This window comes from Desmodus rotundus, chromosome 3 (assembly GCF_022682495.2).
Source record: "Desmodus rotundus isolate HL8 chromosome 3, HLdesRot8A.1, whole genome shotgun sequence".
Classification (NCBI taxonomy): domain Eukaryota; kingdom Metazoa; phylum Chordata; class Mammalia; order Chiroptera; family Phyllostomidae; genus Desmodus; species Desmodus rotundus.
The window spans coordinates 125,117,065-125,140,669 of record NC_071389.1 but is presented as its reverse complement, the minus strand read 5'-3'; the positions used below and the strand labels follow the sequence as shown (position 1 = coordinate 125,140,669).

Sequence of the window (23,605 nt, the reverse complement as noted above, 5' to 3'; positions counted from 1 at the left end):
AGTCTTTAAAACATTAAGTTTATTTTATACTTGTAAGCATTATTGGAAGAAAGAAATAAATGATTAATTCAGTATAGAGGTGTCATGAAGAGTTTAAATCTTTCTTTTGAATCTAAGTCAGTGTTATTTTCCTAAAATTTGCAAAGGTAAGGTACATGTTATAATTGCTTGATTAATTAATATTTTATGAACATCTTATAGGTATTTTTTCTACATGAGAAACTCAAAACACATGGTGGTACGTCACCAAATTTTGGATTCAATATATGTGGTGATATCCTCTGAATTCAGAAAATAAGATAAAATTCTGAACTACAGAATATTTTGATGTTTTGAAAAAACAAATTAATAAAACTTTCATGGAGTGATGTATTATAATTTTAATAATGTTATGCTACATATAGCCCATGACTTCAATAAGTACCAAATTTTATTAATGTAATTCACAACTTTTTTAAAATGAAAAAATACAATGTAATTATTATTTTTAAAAAGATTTTATTTATTTTATAGAAAGGGGAAGGGAGGGAGAAAGATGGGGGGCGAAACATCAATGTGAGAGAGAAACACCATTTGGCTCCCTCTCCTCCATACCTGGGCAAGGGCCAAACCCAAACCCAGTCATGTGCCCTGGCCAGGAATTCAACCAGCGACCTTTTGCTTTGCAGAACAACCCCCAACCAACTGAGCCACAGCAGTCAGGGCTACAATGTCATTATTTTGAGAATTAAATGGTTTCTTCTTGACAAATTAAAATCCAAAGATCACATTTCTGCATGTATTTTATTCTTGATACGTCTGAAGAAAGAGACAGTTAATGAGACTTGCAAAACCTGGAAGAAAAGGAAATAAAAAGAGCTCAAAATGTAATCAATAAGAGTAATTTGTAAAGGTAGCACTTACTATGTAATTACCAAAACGCATACTGTAAAAGAGAAGGGATCAAGTAGGTTGAGAAATTTCAGAGTAAGGGGCACATGGTTGTGAATGAGAAGTCTGCAGAGGGAGTCTTCCAGACTAACCCAGTCACCACCAAGTTCATTTACAGAGGGCACTAAGGAAGAGACTGTTCGGCTTAGTAAGATGTGCTGTCCTTGGGCTAGCTGCCTTGATGAGCTGATAATCTGTTCTTTCCTTCATCATTTTTCTAACCATATCATCAAGTTGCCAAAACTGACTCTTTTTGGCATAGGATCATGATAAGTGATGTGTAAAGGGAAGATAGGAAAATGGATTACAGATACCATCCCCCCTCAGACTTGTCTTAGGCTCACCAGCATGAACACAGCAGCATTTCAAAATAACTATATTAATGCTTATGAAATGTCTTGGCTAACTCCTTCACCTTCCAAAGGACATATATGCATAATCCATAGACATAGACAACAGTGTGTTGATGGCCTGAGGTAAAGGGTGGAGAAGGCTGGAAGGAGAAGAGCAAAGGGGAGGAAAATGGGGGCATCTGTAATAGCGTAAACAATAAAAATAAACCACAAAAAAGGAATATCTTGGTTTACTATCATTCTGAGACTAAAACTGTCACCAGTCGAAGATTATTTATGGAAACTTAGGTCAGTGCCTTTGTGAATGGATACAAAATTGAATTCAGTAGCCCTGGCTGGCATGGCTGAGTGGATTGAGCACTGGATGTGAAGCAAAGGGTCACTAGTTCGATTCCCAGTTAGGGCACATGCCTGGGTTGTGGGCCAAATCCCCAGTAAGGGATGCACGGGGGCAACCACACAGTGATGTTTCTCTCCCTCTCTTTTTCCCTCCCTTCTCCTTTCTCTAAGAAAAAAAAAAAAGGAAAGAAAAAAAAGAAAATAATCAAATTCACTCTCTTGCTTTGGCCAAACTATACATTATATATTCATTCCAATATTAAAATCTGCACTGTAATAATGTATCCACTCACAGTTTTCTGGAATCCATAGCCTTCACTTGCTCTCATCAATTGTTACTGAGGCTGGAAAATGAGTTCCTGTTTCTGAATCTCAGCTCTGCATTTGGTTCCCTGAAGGTCGTGAGATACGTCTATTTTGCTTCCCACTGTACCTCTAACATCTAGTACAGTACCTGAGCCACTGTAGATGTTCTCCACCCTTCAAACTTATGGAATGAATGGATGGATGGATGAATGACTCTATGAGTAAATAAAAGTACAAATGTCAAACATCTTCCTGCATTTCAGCAGTTTGCCAACTTGCCAAACATGGTGCTCTCACCATGTGAGATAGGAAGGGTTTTTTTTTTCATATCACAAAGCAGTGAAATTATATGATACCTGCCACTTATTAACAGGCTCTACTGACCTGGTTGATTTAAGGGTATCACCTAGCTGGATGTACACCTCTCTTGGTGATAATAGCCTCAAGGTCTTGGCTCCTCTCAGATTAACTTTTCAGATTAGGCCTCCAGCTGGTTGTTCTGCAGTTTATTCTGTATCATTTATACTTCATATTTTTTATTTTTAAACATAGGAACAAAAGCTTACCTCTGAAACCAAAAGTCCAAAGTTAATTTCAATTAATGTTAAAACATTAGCTTGATACCATGTGTTGATTTTATTTTCACAACCCTAAGGAAAAAAAGTTAAACTTAGATTGACTTAGAGATCGACATGGTTTTATATATAACTTTATTGACAAGAAAAAGGGACACAAAGATTAGAAATTTACCAAAGTCTAAAAAGCAAGTCAGTGCTTAACTAGAGACTGAACTTTGTAGACCAGAAAGCTTGATATGATAACAGGACACCTTGGTTGCTACTTTTAAAGTCCTAAGATGTAATGCAATGAGAAATAGGTTGTTTTAAAATTATTTTACTGTTCAATTACAGTTGTTTGCATTACCCCCCACTACTCCCCCCAGAAATAGATTGTTTTGAGAGGTATTTGATTTTCTGCAAACAACTGTGATTCAGCAGGGTATATACTGCTTCCTAAAATGATTAATACCCAAACAGGATAAGCTTTTTTAAAAAACAACGCTGTACTTACCTATAAATAAATTATGTAATTAAAGGCTACATCTTAAAATTAGAATAAGATTAGCATATAAACTATGCAAAGTATGACGAGTTTTGGGGATGGAAATCCCTAGTTTGTCAATATTGCACACCTGTAAATACTAGTTGCTCTGGGTGAACTTGTGCTCCTGTTCTGCCAATCTTATCGGAATATCCCTTCTGTCATTGCTGAGGTGCCCTCCCTTCAATTTCTGCCAATCCTCATAGCTCTTTAATACTGGTATGGCGGCTCTCCTACCAATCCTCTACTCCAGGGAGTTCCCAATGCTACCTCCTTCCTCTGCGAGGATTTGGGAAGGGGGCTTCTGGAGAAAGGGTGATGGTACCCCAAGTTCTAGGGGCACTTAGATCACATACTCCCAGAAAGTTTACTTACTGAAGATATACCTGAGATAATAAATACTGCATTCACCAACTATGAGTTCAACTGAGTGAAGTTGCTTAAGAATTTAATCACCATAAATAACACTGGTTTTCTACAAAAATTTGCTCACAATTCTAAATCAACTTGCAAACATAAGGCACTGTAAAATCTTGCAACAGCTTTGACTTATCTTTACCTCTAGGTACGTTGTGTTCAGTGGCTCATCACAAAACCACTTTCTTAATGTGGAATTCGTGCAAGAGCATGGTATCTGTCCTGAATTTTCTTTATTCTGATTCTTTACCCAGTCTGTGTAATTGTGTTGGCCACAACACTGTAACTAGAAAAAAGATTCTATGAATTATAGCATAAAATATTCAAAATGCAGTTAACTATATAGTTCCCATGCACACTAGTGTTTTTATGATGAATTTATTAACTTATTCCCCATTAAGATGTAGTGAATGAAACAAATAAGTACAATTTTTTTGTTTAATCTATTACTTTGTTGCTGCTATTGTTGATCTTAACCAAAGGTAGAGAGCTGTACTTACATAAATGGGCTATGTTTGGCTGAAATTGTTATATCTGAATTTATTAGTAGGAACCTGTGATGAAAAATATGCTTGATTTGCTAAAGCTACGAACTATGCTTAAGGCCTTAGAAGAGAGAATCATTTTAGCCATATCTTCCTCCTAACAATAGCAGTTATCTTTATATTTGTCCCCAATATGCTGCTATATGTGTTTAATATACATGAAGAAATTCAGGGTTACATCTGCTTTCTTTAGGATTAATGTGAGTTGTTAACTTTCAGTTTTGTATTGTGTGAAAAATTGCAACAAAGAACCAAAAAGATAATAAGGAAAATAGTCATGGAGATGATTAAACACCTAAATAATATCTCATTTCCCATCCTATCAAGTTGAGTTGGGAGAATGTAAAAGAATCCGCTCATATATTTGATACCTAGAAAATAATAGAATGTTGGAGTGAATATTTAATTGTCTTCTAAACTTGTTATTGAAAGTTATAACATGTATCAACAATCTTGGCACAATTTGGAAATGTTAAATGACTGAAATAGTGCTTCAGAATTTGGATATTAAAAGTTCAATCAATCAAACCTACATATACTATATCAGCTACATTCATGGATAGGAACTGTAAGCTGGATTCTCATTAATCATAGTAATGTCATACACAGAACTATTTTCCTGTTTATCAGTTTATGACCAAAAGAAAAAGGATTGATACTCAATCGGTTCTAATGCAATCTGGAAAGGCAGTACATGTACAGACCCCATACCTTAGAGAAAACATTTATAATCACATTTCAATTCTTCTAAAATGAATTTGGTTAGTAAATGTGCTAAAAATAATTTACTATTTCTATGTGAGCCATCTAGTGTAACAGTTAAGAACACAAAATCTACTGCTAGATTGTCTGAGATCGAATCTTGGCTCTGCCACTTATTAGCTGGCTGACACCGGCCCAGGCACTGAATTTCTCTGTCCTTCATCTATAAAATGAGAAAGACAGTTTGACCTCATTTGTTGGGAGAATTAAATGAGTTAATACATGCAGAGCACTTACAAAGGGCCTGGTGCTATGCAAATGTTTGCTATTTTCTGTATCAAGAGCTGTGTTGCACGTGCTGGTCTATTCCTATAAATTATCAGTTTCCTTCCTCGCCCAGAAAGATCTGAACTGTTAAATAATAACCCTAACAACATTAACTAATAAATATTAGTTGCTTACTATGTTCCAGGTTCAAGGCTTTCTAAATATTCTCTACATTACTTCATTTATTCCTGCCAACCAGAGGTAGGAGTTGTTCTGCCATTTTGCCCATTTTACTAACATGAAAAGTGAAGTAAGAAAATTACTTATCCAGGGTCACAAAGCTACAGTGTGGCAATCCTGACATGCAGGCTCAAACGGGAACCACCTGCTACCCTGCTGCCAGCCAGCAGGGACTGTGCTCAGACCTGCTTCCCGTGGTGCAGGAGGACAGATGACTTTACTCGGCAGAGGATGGCCCACAATGTTATAGGGAAACCAGGTTAAAATGCACATCAGTTAACCCAGAAAATGAGCTACAAGTTACAAAAGGGAGATAAACCTAAGATCTGTAAGTGCGGGCCATGCAACTATATCCAATTTGTTTGGAAGAAATATAAGAAAGTCTCATTCCTCTCCTATCCCCTCTACTTCCCTATATCACCCCCTACCCGACGGTGGGCAATTTTTAGTTTTGTGTTTATTTGTCTTACCATTTTCTGTAAAGCATTTAGAGCAGTCCACTTAGGTATGTCTTCAGGCACATCTTTAGACCCATACTGAGAAATGACTAAATCAATTTCATCATGCCATACTTGGTGAACCTGTTGAAAATTGTATTAAAAGTGAAATTTTGATGGAAATTTTCCTTGTCTTCTTGTAAAAGAGTATTTAAAGTCAGTTTGTTGATGTCTGCTTATGTCTAAATGCTTTTGTAATTCCTTGTAACTATTTTTAGAAGTCTCAGTGAATGTTGATGTACTTGGTCTTACTTTAGCATTTAAAAGTTCATATGACTTTTATAATTAATTCCTAATTTGGTCCTCAAAAATGTCAAAAGTTAGAAAGAACATATACTATTCCGATGTTATAAATAAGGAGACAGATACTCAGAGAATTTATTTGCTTTGTGTATGTGAATAAGGAAGAGGAGCTGCGACTTCTAAATATGGTTTATTTAACTTCCAGTTTGATGATTTTTCATTGTTTTATGCAGTCTTTGAATAATGAAGACTAAATAACTGGTGAGAATACTATAATAATTAAAACATCTGTACAATTTAAACCCTATGAGTTACTTATGTATCTATACTTTCATATATGAAAGATTAGAATAATATAAAGTATTATTTAGAACTATACATTGTCTAACTTATTCTCTAAGTTAATTTTTATTTAGAATGGAAAATGATATTTTTCCATTTTATATTTTTCTAGAGAGAGGACAGACTTAGTCCTCATTTACCCTCTAAGGTCAGCAAGCATTATTCGGGAGAACCAAAGGGCTTATGAATCACCCCTTAGTACATAATAGTACAATGAGTTTTGTTAATAATCTATGTGGCCACAATATAAATAAAATTGTCTCACACATATTCAATTTGAAGCCCTAGTGCATCCCCAACACTGAGTTAAGCACTGTAAATGACATAAGAGCTTCAGAGGCTCACAAGAGCTTAATCAACTTTGTAGATTAGAAGACAAATCCATGTAAACACAGCTGTTCTCTCCAGCGTGAAGGAGGTTCAATCCAGGCTCTTTTCACAACAGGACCATCTCCCAAGACAGACCTTGACTGTATGGCAACATGGACGATTCTTAAAGGATTAAAAGTAACCATAGACTGTAATAGGTAGGTTTGGTTATGAAAAGTTTTTTCAGGCAATTTATTATGTGCTATTTTGAACTTACCTAATTAATTTAACTATATTACCCATGACCATACCTATGCAGAATACATTAATTATTCAGTCCATCTTAATAAGATTGCTAAATTTCAAATTAGTGCAAGTTGAAAGATATTTCTTTATACGAACAGAAGATAGTGAAGTGACTGGGTCAGCTGTGGTAGCCGGGGTGGCCTGGGGCCGATTTCACACCCATCATCTCCTCTTCCCCCACATTCTTTGTTATTTGCAATACTCTGAATCTTCTACAAACAGAGTAACAGGCAAGTTCCCAGCCCAGTCTTCCACCTGATACCTGGCCCCTTGCTGTATAGAATTCTGGTACTTTCATTGACTCTTCCCCCAACCCCCCAAACATTTACCTTTAGCTTTTAATATAGGCTCGTAGGTCTCAATAATCTAAGGTATCAAATTTTCTTTAGATTTCAAATAAAAGAATGATCTTCCCATACCTCCTCTTTCTTTGTGAAGGTGAGTGCTGAAAGGGCAACCTGAACAGCACAGGCCCACGTTAACAGTGCTGCGTACTACGACAAAAGAAAGGTGGAGATGACAACTTTGCTTCTGGTGGATTTGTTAGATGCTGCAACGATGGGAAAGTGTACAGCAGATGAAATGTTCAGTCTTAACACATACATAGGTTCTGCTAAAGTTCCCTGTTCTCATATACATCAGTGGGTTATTAAAGCAAAGAGCAAAGAAAAAATATCAATGAACACGTGGGTAAGTGTGAGATAGGAAGAAGTGCAATACTTCCGGGGAACCCTCACAGACTCTGTGGTCTAATGGAGTTGTTGTTTGTGCCATCTTCATTCAGTTCTAAAACTGGCACAGAAGGAAATGGAATTAAATTCCCTTGGCCAGTGTAGACTAAAAATCAGTGTCCAGAGTGACCACACAGATTGTCAGTGTTACGTAAAAGGTAAGCATCTCTGCATTCTTCCTGGCAAGACACAATGACTGCAGTTAAATTTCCTGTCTTCTTGACAGGAGAGTGCCTGTGAATTTAAATTAATTATATGTAAAGGAAATGTTAAAAACTATGTTCCATCTAAGTGTGTAAATTGTGGTCCATACCTGCCACATGTATGGTAAGTGGCTCATGTTAGGTCTAAATTTCTGATCATAATTTATCTTTTCACATAACAATGCCTTGGGAGAGAGAGAGTACTAGCCAGAGGCCACAGTTAGCAGTCACATTTGTCTTTGTTAATTAATAAATTGAGAATTCAGTTATAAGTTAGCTTCCTAAATGGCATGTCCACAAGGAGAAAATGCATTGACTATAGGACATGGTTTCTTTTGCCTGCTGAACTATAATGCTCATTGAATTTAATATATTTTATTCTGATATTAGTCTTCATATTCTTATGTTTAGTTAATTGTAGTTCACCTTAGAAGATGGATTCCTATTGACTTTGTGCTAAAAATTAATATCTTATTGTGTAAGTGCTGAGGTGCAGATTTGATCCATGGAACTCTCCCTAAGAAAATTCTACCTGGAAGGGGGAGGGTTGTAAGGAACATGTGTAAAGGTCACATGGACAAAGCCAAAGGGTGTAGGATGGAGGGTGGGAGGTGGGGGTGGCTGGGGTTGGGGGGGGAGTGGTGAGAGGAAAATGGAGACAACTGTACTTGAACAACAATAGAAAAAAGAAAGAAAGAAAGAAAGAAAGAAAGAAAGAAAGAAAGAAAGAAAGAAAGAAAGAAAGAAAGAAAATTCTACCCTAGAACACTTCCTTGGAAGGGGGTGCTTCATTTGTCTTATGCCCAAGGGCACACTGTACAGCTATGTTATGATAACATAAATCAGTCAACTCATGTGTGTGACTTGGACACTCAAGATTGAAGATACACATTCAAGCTATTGAAGTGAAATACATACCAGAATTAGGAGCCATCTGATTTCATTGTGAATTCCCAAATAACCCAAGAGACAAAGAAAAACAATAGACGATCCAGTTCCAATCAAAATTCCAAAAATATATACTATCAAGTGATTCTTTTCATCTGTAAAAATTATAAAATAACTTACTATTAAATAATATTTGTTTTCTACCTAGTAATAAATGCAGCAACCTGAGTTTTTCCTAAACAGCTGTTGCCAAATCACTAGGGTTCTCTCTCTTTTTAAACTTTATTCTAGACCCTTTTACTTGAAGAAACAACATTTCTTTAATGACATGATGGAGAATTTCTTCAGTTTCAGAAGATCTCTTTCCCTTTACCTTATCTTCATTGTCTTCTCTAAAAGAGGACAAATTTTTTTCTTGAGGTGAACGCTTCTACAACTTATGTACATCCAATCACTTACATATTTATCCATTTCTCAAAGAGTTTTTAAGCAACTAAAATGTACAGGTTAAGTTACCCTGGGTTTATGGCTAATATGGCCCTATTAAAGCTATATATTTTTTATTTTTTTATTTTTATTCAGTTACACAAAATATAACCAGAGATATTAAAATTAAGAACAATGTAACAATAGCCAGAGGGGAGTGGGGAGGGGATAGTGGGAGGAGGGGTCTATAGGAGCTACTGTAAAGCTATATTTTGTTCTCTCCACATCTAGGTTGAGCTGTCTGTGCTGGAGGGTTATGTATATTCAACAGACTAACTGTTAAATGTTTAATGCTGTGGCACAGACTGCAGAATACTAGTACTCAGCAAATGTTAGTTTAAAAGCAAGAAGAATAAATACATTAAATATGCCCTGTGTTCTATGGGAGAGGCAGTGGTGTGCTGGAGCCAGCTTCTCTGGCTCATGAGAGGCAAGTGTTAATTTTTTGCAAAAGATAAAAGCCAACTCAATTCACATGGACACCTTAAAATTGGCCATTGTGGGAGTAGTTAAACCATAGAAATCAACAAATTCCATAAATCAACACTCTCCATCCCAAAACCACTTAAACACTTACCAGCACATATTTGGATACAAGAACAACTAACGCAGTAGGGGGAGGATTCTGGACTGTCCAGCGGTGTTCAACCCACAGCCCAGGATGGCTGATTGCGGACCAATACAAAATCATCAATTTACTTAAAACATTACAAGATCTTTTTTGTTTTCATTAGTGTTTGTGTATTTAATGTGTGGCCCAAGACAACCCTTCTTCCAGTGTGGCCCAGAAACACCAAAAGGTTGGACATGGCTGGGAGACAGTCAAGATTACTGTCTTGAGAAGGTAACACCTGAGCTTAGGCTTTAAATGATAATTAGAAACATCTATGGTTGGGTAGTAGAAGCATCTGGAGACTCAGAACAGCGCATTGCGTGTAGGAAGCTCTGCTTTGCTGGCACTTACAGTTTGAGGCTGGTAGACTGGAAATGTTTGCAGGAGCCACATTGTAGGCACTTTGTGTGGTGTTTTTTAGTCCTCCTCACTGGAATTAAACTCCATGAGGACAGGACTTTTATCTTTCTTGTATATTACTGTATTCTCAGCTCATGGGATAGTGCCCAACATGTAGAAGATGCTCTATAAATGTATTTGTTATTTGAATATATTTGAATAAATAATAGCAAGGGGGAGCCAGAGAAAGGCTTTTAATGTTACATGGTTAAATTTGCCTTTTAAATTAATTCAGTGGTATTTGGAAGGTGGCTGAGAAAGGAGATCAGGGCTCAAGTCTATTGGGGCCTGTTACAGTGGTAAGGGATAGATGGGGACTTTAGGTGGTATGATTTAGGTGGTGTCGGGGGGCTTTAACACAGCCCCCCAGGTTCCGCCACGGACGAAGAAAAAGACTACCAAGACATGATCTGCTTGGGGAGGAAAGGTGGCCATTTCTCTCAGGGGGAGAAGGGCCCCGAGCCTCTCTCTCCAGGGGCTTTTATTAGGTTCATTCGCATAGGAATACGGATAAAGCTCATCAATCATTGTCAGCCAGTAAGGGTTAAACAATACAAGATTTACAGAGAACTCTGAGGGCTTATTCTGAGTTACAGCCAATTAGTTAGAGGGCCATAAAACTTTAGGCGCCAGACTCATCTCAGGTCTGGACCCTTATCTCTTAAACTGAGGGTACAAATTAAGTAGGTTTCACAGGAATGTATGTATTTTTCTTAGGCCTGATTCCCCAGGGAATCCGCCCCTCCCAGCACAGGACTGCACTGCCCTCTGTTATTGCTTCAGGCTTAAGTCAGGCAAGGGAAGTAAGGCAGCCAAGAGATTAGGAGACTTCTTGTAGACAGAATGAGGACTCAGGCTATTTCAAAGCCGAGGGGCGAGGGTCCATCACCCCCTTTTTCCACAGCCCCCCCAAGTCCTTCCCTGCAGTCCTCTTTCGTGACCAGAGCCTGTCTTAGGTTGATCCTCCCTTGAGGATTCTTACCTGTCATTGGCTAACTGGCCAAGCTCAGGGCCAAGCAGGGTGAAGTGGGCAGAGGTGGTACACCTGCCAGGGAGACAAGCTTTATCTCCTTAGTGGCTTATGGTCCCAACTCTGACTCAGCCTTAACCATGAGGGGTTACAGCCTCTGAAACCAGGCAGGGCGGTTCCCAACAAGGTGGAATGTTGTTCCAAATGGAGAGGTCAAGGCAGAATACTTTAAAAAGAGGTAAATTAACTGAAAGGTAAAATACAAAAGAGGGGAGGGCCCAACACTTCTTGGCCCCAACTGGTTATTTTCAGTCCACATCTTGAAACCTTAAATGAAATTTCACTAAGTGTTAATACATGAATAATGTGTGCAACTTTAGCCTTCCCTCTTTAAAAGAGAAAATCACTTGCCTTCTACTATTTTCCGCATCTCATAGCCTAGAAAGTAAACTTGGTGTTGAGCCAGTGTCCACCTGGCATTCAAGAACAACTTTGGGGAATAACAGAGCAACAATATAGAAAGAACCTGGGTTCTGGAATGACTCAGAATTCTCACTGTGGTTTGTTACATTAAATATCCATTTTGTTGGAAAAAAATCTTCAAGGATAAATTTCTGACTACCTTTGCAGGGGTTTTTAATAAACAAGAACATGAGGATTAATGAGATTATCTGTCACATCCAAAATCAAGAGGTAAAGGATGAAGAAAATGACTTACTGCACACGAGTACAGCATTATTAAATGAGATATTGTACAAGAAGTGCTCAGCCCAGGCGTCTGGCACAGCCAACACCTCGTAAGTGGCAGTTACTACTGTCTTTATTGGGGGGAAGGAAAAGAGAGATAGAAAGGTCCACATGCCCCTTTACTCTGAACAAACCCCTAAGGCACTCAAGCATCGTAAATACTTCTCCATAAGCAAAGTGTACAAAGTGAAGAGAATAAAGATACTAGGCACTTAGGAATAGCTGAAGTTTGGCTAACTTATTCAATAGTTTGTAGCACTGTATTACATATTAAACCTTTTCATTTAGTTTTATTTTTCCTAAAAATATATTTTTTCTTACTTGGTATCCACTAAGAAATAGGTTGGCTCTACAGCCCATGCTTTTGTCGTATATTTAATGTCTGACAGTGCCGTTCAGTAGAGCTTACTGGAATAACGGGAAAGTTCTATATTTGCACTGTTCAATAAGGTAGCCAGTACCCAATAGCCGCATATGGTCATTGAGTACTCCAAATGCGGCTCCTTGCCTGCCAACCAAGGATATTGATATGAAAATAAAAATATCCTTAGGCTATTAAATGCCAGTCCACGTGATCACAGCACACCATGATATGGTAAAATAAGGACAATGTAAAGATCTGAAGTTTGTTTTTAAAATAAAGTTAAAGGTATTCAGTTCTTTCATTCATATTTAGTTAATATTTTAAATATATATTTAAATACATATATACAAATAAAAATGTTATTTATTAAACTTAATTTAATAAATACTGGAGACAGGCAAAAAATATCTGAGCAGTCACACTGGGAACAGTATGGAGATACATTTGGGTCTTACGGAAATCAGAGGCAGATGATGTCTCTCTCTTATCTCTGCCTCTCTCTGGAACCAAACTCCCCTCACTTTTTCCTCTTGACCAGCTGCTGCTGTGCCTCTATTCCGTGTTTCGCTACCCTGGGTACCTGGTGTGGGACTAATCTTACAGGCTCTTAGCCTCAAATTCAAAATTCTATGGGAAATACGTGTATTGAATAAAGTTGGCACTCAACATTGTAGAAGTGTAGAGTGTGAAATGTGTTGTGGCACATTTATGTATCGCAACAGGATTTCTGGAGCTGCATTAGCTAACGCCTTCGGCCTGTCACATATTTATCATTTCTTTTTTGGTGAGAATAGTTAAGATTTAGTCTCTTAGCAACTTTGAAGTTTATAATACACTGTTACTGACTATAATTACTATGTTGTACATAAAATTGCCAGAACTTAGTTATCTACTAATTATAAGTTTGTACCTTAAACAACAAACCTCCAATTCTCCACCACTCAGCCCCTCATAGCCACCGTTCTTTCTGTTTTTACAAAGTTAGTTTCTTTTTTCAGATTCAGATAAGTGATATCATAGAGTATTTGTTCTTCTCTGTCTGCCTGTCACTTAGCATAATATTTTCAAGGTCCATCCATGGTGTCACAAATGACAGGGTTTCCTTCTTCCTCATGGCTATATGTAGAAATATTGTTTATATATGTATATATATCCTACCTTCTTTATATATTTATTCATTGATGGACACTCAGGTTGTTTGTATAGGGAATATATTTTATTTCTTCTCACCACTCTTCTTTGTGGGAGCCATTTTACCAGGCCCAAGTCAGACAGAAAGTTTGCTGGCAACTGAATTTTAAAAGAGATTATTTAAGTTGGGCAGTGAATCTATATTGATCTCCATTATCTTTTGAAGTCTACAGATCTGTAAAGATCCAGAGACAGCAGATTACTCAAAATCTTCCATTTCTTTCATCCCTCTTGTCCAAAGAGTTTGTAGCTTTCTCTCCCCAAATTCTCCTTCTTCTTTATGGTCTTAGATTTAAGTCCTGTCATTTAATAAGATATTTCTAAAACCAATTGACAAACCTTCAGAAGAAAAACTGAATTTTAGAGAAACACTGCCACCTGCTGAATAAATCATGCATGCAAATGTTTGAAATGAAATGGCCTCGTTGCATTCAGAGTGAAAAAGGAAAATAGATACCTACCTAGAGCAGTGAAGAAATTATTTCTGTCTAATAAAAGCCATGCCCCAAATCCCACGAGTAAAAGTCCAAGAACCTGCAAAAAAGAGTAATTGTGATTTTTAGTAATTGCCAATAAAAATGCATTACATTTCCTAAATAATTTTGGCGAGTCTTACCAAGAAAGCTCCATTAATAAGATGAAGAAAGTATTTTAAAATTAATGGTTTGCTTTTCCTCAACATTCTTTTTCTCCTCAGAAAGTGATGATTCTGAAAAGAAAAGCACAATTATTACTATAAACACTCACCATAGTAACGACTTTAAATAATTACATCTACTAATTTCATTTATTTTTACATTTTTCTTCTCTTACAAGTGGTCAGTGTAACATTCTCCTCTGCTCAGATATAAGGACATATTGAAGCTCTCTTGAAGCTGCTCCTCTTTACCTGAGATTTTTGGCTAAGCAGTTGAGACCCAGAGGGCATTTACTGTATAACATGTCAACAGCTGCTTTACTCAACTTCTTGCAGTTTTCAGAAAGTAAAATATTGTATATAATTTCTAGTCTTACTACACTTTTCTCCTTACTGGAAAGCATTGCTTCACCTCTTCATGCCCCTACTTGTCCCCAGAATAAAGTTGGTCCCTCCTTGAAGTCTCGCCATTGCCTTAATTTTTTGCCTATTTTCTCCTTGGCATGTCTTTCTTCCTGTGTAGTCTCTGAGGTCTTTAAATGAAGAGAAAAGGTCTTGTATACCACACAAAGTAGGTACTCAACAGATATGTGTTGAATGAATGAATGAGATTATTTAATTAGTCTACAGCTTAGGGTATACAGTATTAAGAAAGGAACTAACTTAAGGTTGTTTTAATTAACAACTATTTTCCAGGGAGCCAATTTTCCTAAAATTTCTATGGAACAACCAACATCCTACTGTTTTTTTTGTAGCTTTACTACATACCAATGCTTTACATTTTCCTGGGTACTTTCCTTCATTGTTTTACTTCTAGCTAGCAGCATAAAAAAGTATTGTAGTTTACAATGTTTTAATACATGCAGTAACTACTTGATATGATGAAAGATTTGATAAAACTAATCTGAAGCTATTTCTGCCGAATTAGGAAGAAACCAATCTATTTGTTAAAATGAAGAATGCGTCAGCAGTGGGGAAATAAGAGATGTCTAGGGTAGTGTTCACACAGTTCCCTCCCTACTTTGACCGGAGGCCACATTCCTCCTAAAAACGCCCAAGGTTCTTCTTCCCATTTTAAGTAGTCCCTCCAGGTTTTGTCTTCCATCCTCTGCTTTGATCTCTCCTGCTGTCATTTAGCTTCTCCAATTTCTGTCCTCTAGTCATATTCCTCCTGGATTCCTCCAGTGGCTGGCCTGTTTGGATGGAACTCTCACTTGGAAAGACTGCTTGGTTTTTATTTGTTTCTCCCCAAGATGCTATACATTTGGGGGCTTCAGTTATATTTAATTCCTCATATTAGAAGGTTGTGATCCTCTCCTAGAACAGAACAGGAAGTTCGGCCCAAAGTCCTGCTCTCCATTTGAGATAAGAAAAAGAATCAGGAGTAATGTAGGAGGTTGCTCTGTGGTAACTGTGGTGTTAAATGCTGATGATGTAACCTAACGCAGGTCCAGCTGCCAGCTGCAAGGAAAGCTGAACTCGTGAACAGGTGCTGATGAGAAGGAAAGTGGTTTATTCAATTGCCAGCCCCCTGAGAAGATGGGGGACTCTTGTCTCAAAGCCCATGTTAGCATCTCAGTGCACGCAGAGGTTTTGATAAGGAGGGAGAGGGAAAGCAGAACAATGAGACTGAGGGGAGGGGGCTGAAAATTTCTCTCCTGTAGACCAGCACAGTCCACTCTGATAAGCACCTTGTAAATGGTCGAGTGATAGTCTACTGTGTGGCATCCTAGTTTCTGTCATCCTGGTTTTTGTAATCTGGTTTTATGGTCAAAGGTCAGCAAATCTCCCAGAGCTGGTATGACTGAAGGTTGGAGTATGTATCTTTTGTAGTTCCCAGGATTCTTATACAAACATGCTATTTATTTACAAATTATATATTAGTCAGAGTCAGCATTTATAGAAACAATGTCAAAAGAATTGTGGGGTGGGTTATAATGCCCCACTGTTACAATTTCCCACAGTTGCAAAGGCATATCCTTGACTATTGATTTGGTAATAATTAGCATGTTAGAGTCAAAGGCAATTGTTTTATCAAAGTAACCAAATATTAAAATAAAAAAGTTTGTTTCTCCCAGTCCAACGTGAGTAACTGGTTCTCTCCTAGGAAATCATCTTATGAACCTGAGTCTTGCTCCTAAATTTCCTTAAGGTGTTATGCTTTATAGCCAGTAGAAAAGAAAAGAAAATGAGTAAACTCAGGTAAGCATCTCTTAAACAAGTGAGGAGAGAGCTGCACATTTTCTCTTCTGCTCATATCCCACTGGCACAGACTTGGCCACTGGTCCATGCACAGCTGGAAGTGCAGGCAACTATGTGCCCAGGATGAAGGAAAAAGGTGAATTAGGGTGGGAGAGCCAAACAAAATGCCATTATGAAAGATAATTAGAGGGAGTAAAAGAGGTCTGGGGACAGTGCACACTTTCTCTATCATGGAAAAAAATCTAAAGTGATCAGAATGGTTCCTGTAGATTGGGAAAGTAAAAGAATAATGATATTCACTGGAAATAGGAAAATTGGGAAAATTGTTTGAAAAAAACTGTAAATCTCGTAAGTTTAATATTGAGTTTGAATTGGTAGAAGATGTGTTTCTGGTTAAGCACTGGAAACAGAATGCAGGAAAGTGGGTAGCAAGAGCTAAGCTGACTTGGGAGCCATCATAGGGAAGTGATGTCATGGTAATTAGTGAAGAGAATGAATGAATGAAGACTGGAGATAAAATGAGCAGAAGTGTGAGGGAAGAGAATAATGATATAGTTAAGAATTTGGATTTTTTTGAAGCAGGCATTTACAAAATGAGAACATAATCAAAGTATGATCTCTTAGAAACCAATGGGAGAAGAAACTTCTAAAAATGTGTTACATGATAAAGAGGTCAAAAAGAATGAGAATTCAGTGTTCTCAGAGTCAGCCAATATGGTAACAAAGATGTTTATGGTAACTTCAAAACAGTAGTGTTTAAGTCCATTTGGTCTCTTGTGACAAAATACCACAAAGACGCTTATAAACAATAGAAATGTATTTCTCATAGCTCTGGAGCTTGGAAGTCAACTCAGGGTGCCAGTATGGCTGGGTGAAGCCCCTCTTCCAGGTTTCAAACTTCTTGTATCCTCATGAGGCGAAATGGGCTAGAGTGCAATGTGAGATCTGTTTTATAAGAACACCCATCTCATTCACGAGGAATCCATCTCATGACCTAATCAATCACCTCCTAAAGGTCCTAACTTCTAACACATTGGATGTAAGGATTCCAATGTAAACTTGTGGGTCACACAAACAATCAGACCATACCAAGGGGCTCAAATGAACGGGAACACAGAAAACAGGGTGTCTAAGCAACGAGTCAAGGAAGCCCACAGCCACGTTCGCACAGAAGGGTAAGAGGAGATGGTCACGTGCTGATCTCTTCAGCCTCAAGCCCCACTCGGGAAAGGACGCCAGTGAAAATGTGGATGCGCAAACACAAAGGCGCACAGCAGTCAGTGCAGTTCTCATGTAAATATCTGTGATGTGGAAGATGTGTGTTTTCTTTTGCTGGAGACAAATAATTTGCTCTTAACTTAATCAAAGTATTGGTGTGGTATTCCTCTTGTTCATTCCTGGTTAGATAATTAATGGTCCTGGGGGCATGGGTAGGAGCGGCAAGAGACGAAAGAGAAGGCTGGAGAAGTAGAGACTGTGAAGGATCATGTGTGCTTTGTGAAGAATCTGCTCTTTTCTTTTTTTATTTCTTTGCCCGATGATCATTTATTTGTCCTAGAGATGATCACAGCTGGACAAAATAAAAGCAGAAATGTGTAACTGGTCATCGGAATAAAAGTCTTGTGCAGCTCAAGAGTGTAAAAACAGTCATGGAGGCTGTAGACAAAAGCGCCTAGGAGTGTTTTTGATCCATTCAATTAAAAAAAAGCAGCTTAAACAAGGGTTTAATGCTTCAAGGATTACAATTTCATTAAAATCCACCTACAAAATGAAACCACAAAAGCGATAGTTAAATGGCATACCCCCTGAAGAATGACCAGGTATTGTATCATGCTGTGACTTCAGTGTGAGGCTGTGGGTAGAAGAGATGTTTTTATTGCTCAGGTGAAAGGAGTAGTTTCCTATTATCAGACCACACAGTATTTGAAGTGGCCAAAAATCTACAAAATTCCCCCAAAAGTATTTTAATCATCTACCTCAACATCCATAGAGTATTCCTGATTTAGAAAAGGTCAAAGGAGCTTAACTCCAGTAAAATTGTACATTTATCTCTATGTAACTGTATCATTTAAATTAAATGAAAGAATTCATCCCAGAGATTGAATCTGCACCTTAAATTATTTACTTACTTGCTGCAGCCTGAGCATTTGGAAACCCCTGCAAATAGAAGTTTATAAGGGAAATCTGGATAAACCTTTCGGTGCTAGATGGAGACACCACCAGGCTCCATCCTCCATGTTACCACTTTGTGACTGAGATACAGATAACTCGGTCTTTATCAAATCCACGCCCGCCAAACCTCAGCTGTTGTGACCTACACTTCATCTGGCTTTTAAAACTTTTATCTCTCATTTAAAAAAAAATTACTTTTTCCCTTTTAATCAGACACAAGATTTTTAGAAAAAGATATCTATGCCTTTATGCAGGATAATCTGTCCATCGAAAAAATATTGCTGGCCTGGATGATGCCGTCATCAGCGATGAGCATCCCGCCTGCTTTCCTCTAACTTCCCAAAAGCTCAAGCAATGTCTTTGCTCCTCAAAGGGGGAAGGGGGTTGACTTCTGATGTAATGAAGGGAACCTGAGACAGTGTGTCCTTAAGTTCTTCAAAGTTAATTTTGGCATGGCGGGATATTCCTTTCTGATAAGGAAATTAACTGAAGTTTTTGTTGCTCATTTTTCTCCCATAATGTGTAAGGACAGCATGCAACCCCCCCCAAAAACAAACAAACTACACAATAAAGTAAAATAAAATAAAACCCCCAAGAGATCTTGGAAATGGTGCACATATTCTGGGGACCCCAGTCACACAACACCCCACCCTAAGCCCAGGGAAGATGGGTCAGAGTTCTGAGTCTCCTGGAGTCCTTTGCCAGGAAATCGGATTTCTGTGAGCCCCGGGTTCCTAGAGCCCAGGACAGGAGAGTCACTTAGACAATGGAAGGAAGAGGCAGGCGGTAAAGAGAATTAGTAGTAAACAGAGAATAAATTCTCTCTCAGTAGTGTGTACTTGATGTTAATGCCGCTGCTAATTCAACCAATGTATAGAATATTCACTTTAACAGAGAGATGGAGTCTGAGATAATGAGAGGAAAACAGATGCTGAAGCCATTATAATAATGTCTTGATACAAAATAACATTAAAATGAGAAACTAACATGATCGGTTCAAGGCCTTTGAGGACCCGTTTTTTTTGCCAGGTTTCACATTCTTGCGGCGACATGGTCTTTTTCTTCTAACAAATTCATCAGCTGGCAGAAGCTGTCTTTCAGCGTGTCAACGTTGTCCAGCAAGCAGGGCTGCAGTATCCAGTGTTTTCCAAGGGTCAGGGGGTCAAGTTTAAAGCATTTTTTGACCCCTTGCACGGAGTGGGCGGCTGGCCTGCGCTGATGCTTGGCCAGGATTAGGAAGGGCCGAGTGCAAAACTGTGGGTGCTGCCCAGTGCAGCTCCTTTCTGGCCGTTTCTAAATCACCTTCTGAGGATGCGCTCACACAAAGATCACCCCTTGAGACCTATGATAGTAGCGACTCCAGTATTTCCGGACACGATCGGCCCCTCCAAGTTCTTTGACACTCAGGATGGCATTCTGGAACAGCACTGCTCTTACACGAAAGCCTGTGGTTGACACAGAGCTCGGGGCTCTCTCTGCTTAGCTTGGACAGCAGACTGGTCTTGCCAGAGCCTGTGAACCCCACGCACACCTGGCCATGTTTGGGTCATGCGGGTGGCGGTCCCTTGCAGCACGGTGCTCAAAAACACAGATGATCCATGTACAGAAACACTTCAGGTGCCAGGAGATCAGTCATCGGGCACCTAAAGCATCCAGGCTCCGGAACCTGGAAAAAAAGTAGCGTCTTGGGATGCGAGTGAGCAGCCCTTGCAAAGCCAGCCGCCATGAAAACAGTCTTGTGCCGCCCTGCTTTTTATTTTCTGAAGATAATGGGGGACCATAATTCTGTCATGTGTGCGGAAGTCAAATTAGGAAAGAAACCTAAGTCAGGGACAATTTGCAAAGCTAACACATTGGTTCATAAGAAATGGATGTGATCTAAACTGCAAGATGGCTTTGGAACAATTCCAGGATATGAAGGATATAATAGGAAGGAGAATTGCTAGCACTGGGGTGTTAGAAAGAAGCCAAGATGAAACTTGAACCCAGGTTTGCAGACCTTAACTACATAAACAATTGGCACTATCCCATAAGCTAAAATGTGCTATTTATATTGATTCTCTTGACCATCAAAATTTTGCAAATTCAGCACTAGTATGCTATTACTCCCAGAATTACCAATGAGGAAAGACGCTCAGAAAGGTAAAATAGCTTCCTTGAGATCACCCAGTTATGATATGTGGCAGTACTGAGATTCAGACCCAGAGATATAAACCATATATGAGGGGGGACCCCCCAAAAGATTTTATTTATAAAAAATTGTGCATTTATTCTTACATGTTTAAACTTCAGTCACCTTCAAAGTACTCCCCATTTGATGCAACATAGCTATCAAGACATTTTCTTCCACTGCTCAAAACAGTTTTTGAACTCATTGATTTTGATGTCATTAGTGCTTTGCTGTTTTTTGTTTCACCTCTTCCACATTGGCAAAATGGTTCCCTCTGAGGACTTTTTCATGCAGGGAAATACAAAAAAAAGTCGCTTGGGGTGACATTGGGTGAATAGGGAGTGTGGGGCACAGGGGTCATGCTGTTTTTGGTCAAAAACTGCTGAACACTCACCCTGGTTGAGCAGGTGTGCTTGTAAATCACCCATCATGAAATGGGCAAAAGCATTGAGTCACTAAAGCCGAACACAGCCTCTCACAACAATACCAGTTGCTACACTGATACAGAAGGGTTCCTAGAACACTCACCTGGCAGGGGAAGACTGTACTGCAAGGTGCCTGCCCTCCAGAAGGTAATTCTGGTTTTCTGGGGTTCCCCTGTCATAAGTCATCATCTGTACATGCCCATTATAAATAGCACATACCTCAAAGGAGAGTCAGGAAAATTAAATTAGATTATCTTTTTAAAGCACTTAACCCAGTGCCTGGTTAATTTCATTATACCACATCTTAGTATAGAAATACTAAGGTTGTCCAGTGACTATGAAAATTTCTACTAAATGCTGCATCATTACATAATAATTTCAAGTAAATTGATTTATAGTCTATAACTATTTGAGATAATTGTATTTTGTTCTTTAATTAGTGATGCTAATTAATGATGGGTAAGTTATGGCTAATAGATATAATTATCAGTTATTTTCAGGGTAAAAATAACATAAGAATATGAGATGTAGTAATGCTCACCATGGATTAATTAATCTTCAGAAGAACTTTTAATATTTTTATTTTTGTCCTCAATTTGTTTGACAAAGTAAGCTTTTTAAAAAAGATTCTATTTATTTATTTTTAGAGAGAGGGGAAAGGAGGGAGAAAGAGAAAGAGAGGAATATCAATGTGTGGTTGCTTCTTGTACACCTCCTACTGGGGACCTGTCCTGCAACCCAGGCATGTGCCCTGACTGGGAATTGAACCAGCGATCCTTTGGTTCACAGGTTGGCTCTCAATCCACTGAGCCACACCAGCCAGGGCTAAAATAGATTTTTACTGAAAAAGTATACATGACCATAAAGCAATATAAAAATGAGAGAATGAAAAAATACAAATCTAAGCCCAAATTTAAATAACTTAACTTTTCCACATATTCTCCGTAAGTCCTTACATGCAATAAATGAATGGAAAGACACCAATTGCTTTACATTTTTAATGGGTTCATTATTTACAACTTTTTAAAAAAAGACTTTATTTATTTTTAGAGAGAGGAAGACAGGGAGAAAGAGAGGGAGAGAAACTTCAATGTGTGGTTGCCTTTCATGCATCCCATGCGGACCTGGCCCACAACCCAGGCATGTGCCCTGACTGGGAATTGAAAGGGTGACCCTTTGGTTTGCAGGCCTGCCCTCAGTCCACTGAGCCACAGCAGCCAGGCCACAAGGTAAGTTTTAAGAAGGGATGCAATATAAACATCATTTTCAAATTAGTTGATTACTAAATTAGCTATTTGAAATTAGTATTAGAATTTCATTGATTACTAATGACTTCTATATATTTTTTGGAAAATTACAAATAAAATTAAGCTTAAAATTTTCAGACATGAATTTCAACATAATATGGTAGCCTGACCATTTTTAAGAGTTTAAATAGTCTATAAACCAGCAACAAAACCAAACTAAAATAAAAGGGCATTTTGGCATGCACTTTGATGATGAAAATAGTCTCAATTTAATTAGAACTAAAATTAGGCATAGTTTACTTTTGAAAATCATTATCTTACTTGAATGAGGCACTAATGTGTTTTTTCATATCTAAAGTCTACTGATTTATCACTCCGCATTATTAATTCTTATGTTGATGCAATACAAGTTTATTGTAACCAGGCAATAGAGTTTATTTTCTTTCAAAGGCTCAATGAAATGTTTGCCTTTAGCTTAATATATATCAGGTATCTTTTACAGTTACAGCCACTTCCTCTTGGAATTTAATTCTTTGTTTGAAAACTTAAAAAAATTAAAGTCAGAAATGTTTGTAACTAACTAAAATGAAATTTCACATTTGTATATTTGCTCCACACAATGAAAAAACTGATCAATTTTTAAATAAAAATTAAATGGCATAATATATACTTAAACTTCAAATTTCATATTAAAACAGTGGGTGTCACCATCAATATTTTACAATAAAACAAATTCCAGGAAATAATTTTTCTAATTTTTTATCCCACTCACCCATTCGTTTAGAGGTTTTTGATAAGCATTGAGCGATAATTGATTTCTTTCTTTTTAAAAAGAAACTGTCGTCATGGAAAGCAATTTATTGGATTCTCATTCATATTTCCAGACCCCACAAATCCCTATTTAGGATTAAGATTTTGTGGAATGAACAATTTATAGATAGGCAATTTAACATTCACTCGATGCAAGTAAGAAACACAGATCAGAAACAATTTAAAGGTCAGACTACTTCTACTTGGATAATTGTAACAAAATGTCATTTCCTTATTAACTACTTTCCATAATTAATTTCTATAATTAATAAGTACTTAATTGTTTTAAAAGATTAAAACCAGGGACCTAAGTTCCTTACCCAGCTCTTGAGATGCAGCGTTAGTTCCAATGTCGAAAGGAGATAATTTGTCCTACTCCAGCACCAGTAAGAAAAGCCGGACCAACATCCTTGGGATTGGCTGTTGCCTTGGTTACACTTTGTTTGGAGCCTC

At 37.9% G+C, this 23,605-nt stretch overlaps 1 protein-coding gene and 1 pseudogene across 3 annotated transcripts; both read right to left on the bottom strand.

The window, feature by feature from the left end:
• Window positions 1-522: 522 nt before the first annotated feature.
• On the bottom strand, window positions 523-23,603 carry TSPAN19 (tetraspanin 19). 3 transcript variants are annotated; one of them, XM_053921023.1, is made up of 10 exons: window positions 23,473-23,603; window positions 14,106-14,198; window positions 13,951-14,023; window positions 8,750-8,874; window positions 7,317-7,391; window positions 5,671-5,781; window positions 3,589-3,732; window positions 2,495-2,578; window positions 1,916-2,014; window positions 760-833 (listed from the first exon to the last, which is right to left on the bottom strand). In XM_053921023.1, exons 2-9 carry the CDS (start codon window positions 14,169-14,171, stop codon window positions 1,958-1,960), a joined length of 735 nt encoding a protein of 244 aa, XP_053776998.1. In that variant the 5' UTR covers window positions 14,172-14,198; window positions 23,473-23,603; the 3' UTR covers window positions 760-833; window positions 1,916-1,957. The 3 variants fall into 3 exon arrangements, with proteins under 3 accessions (XP_024416560.2, XP_045047983.2, XP_053776998.1); XM_024560792.3 differs by lacking the exon at window positions 1,916-2,014 and having other exon boundaries at window positions 523-833; XM_045192048.2 differs by lacking the exons at window positions 1,916-2,014; window positions 7,317-7,391 and having other exon boundaries at window positions 523-833.
• On the bottom strand, window positions 19,533-20,136 carry LOC112304891 (ADP-ribosylation factor-like protein 15 pseudogene; annotated as a pseudogene).
• Window positions 23,604-23,605: the final 2 nt, after the last annotated feature.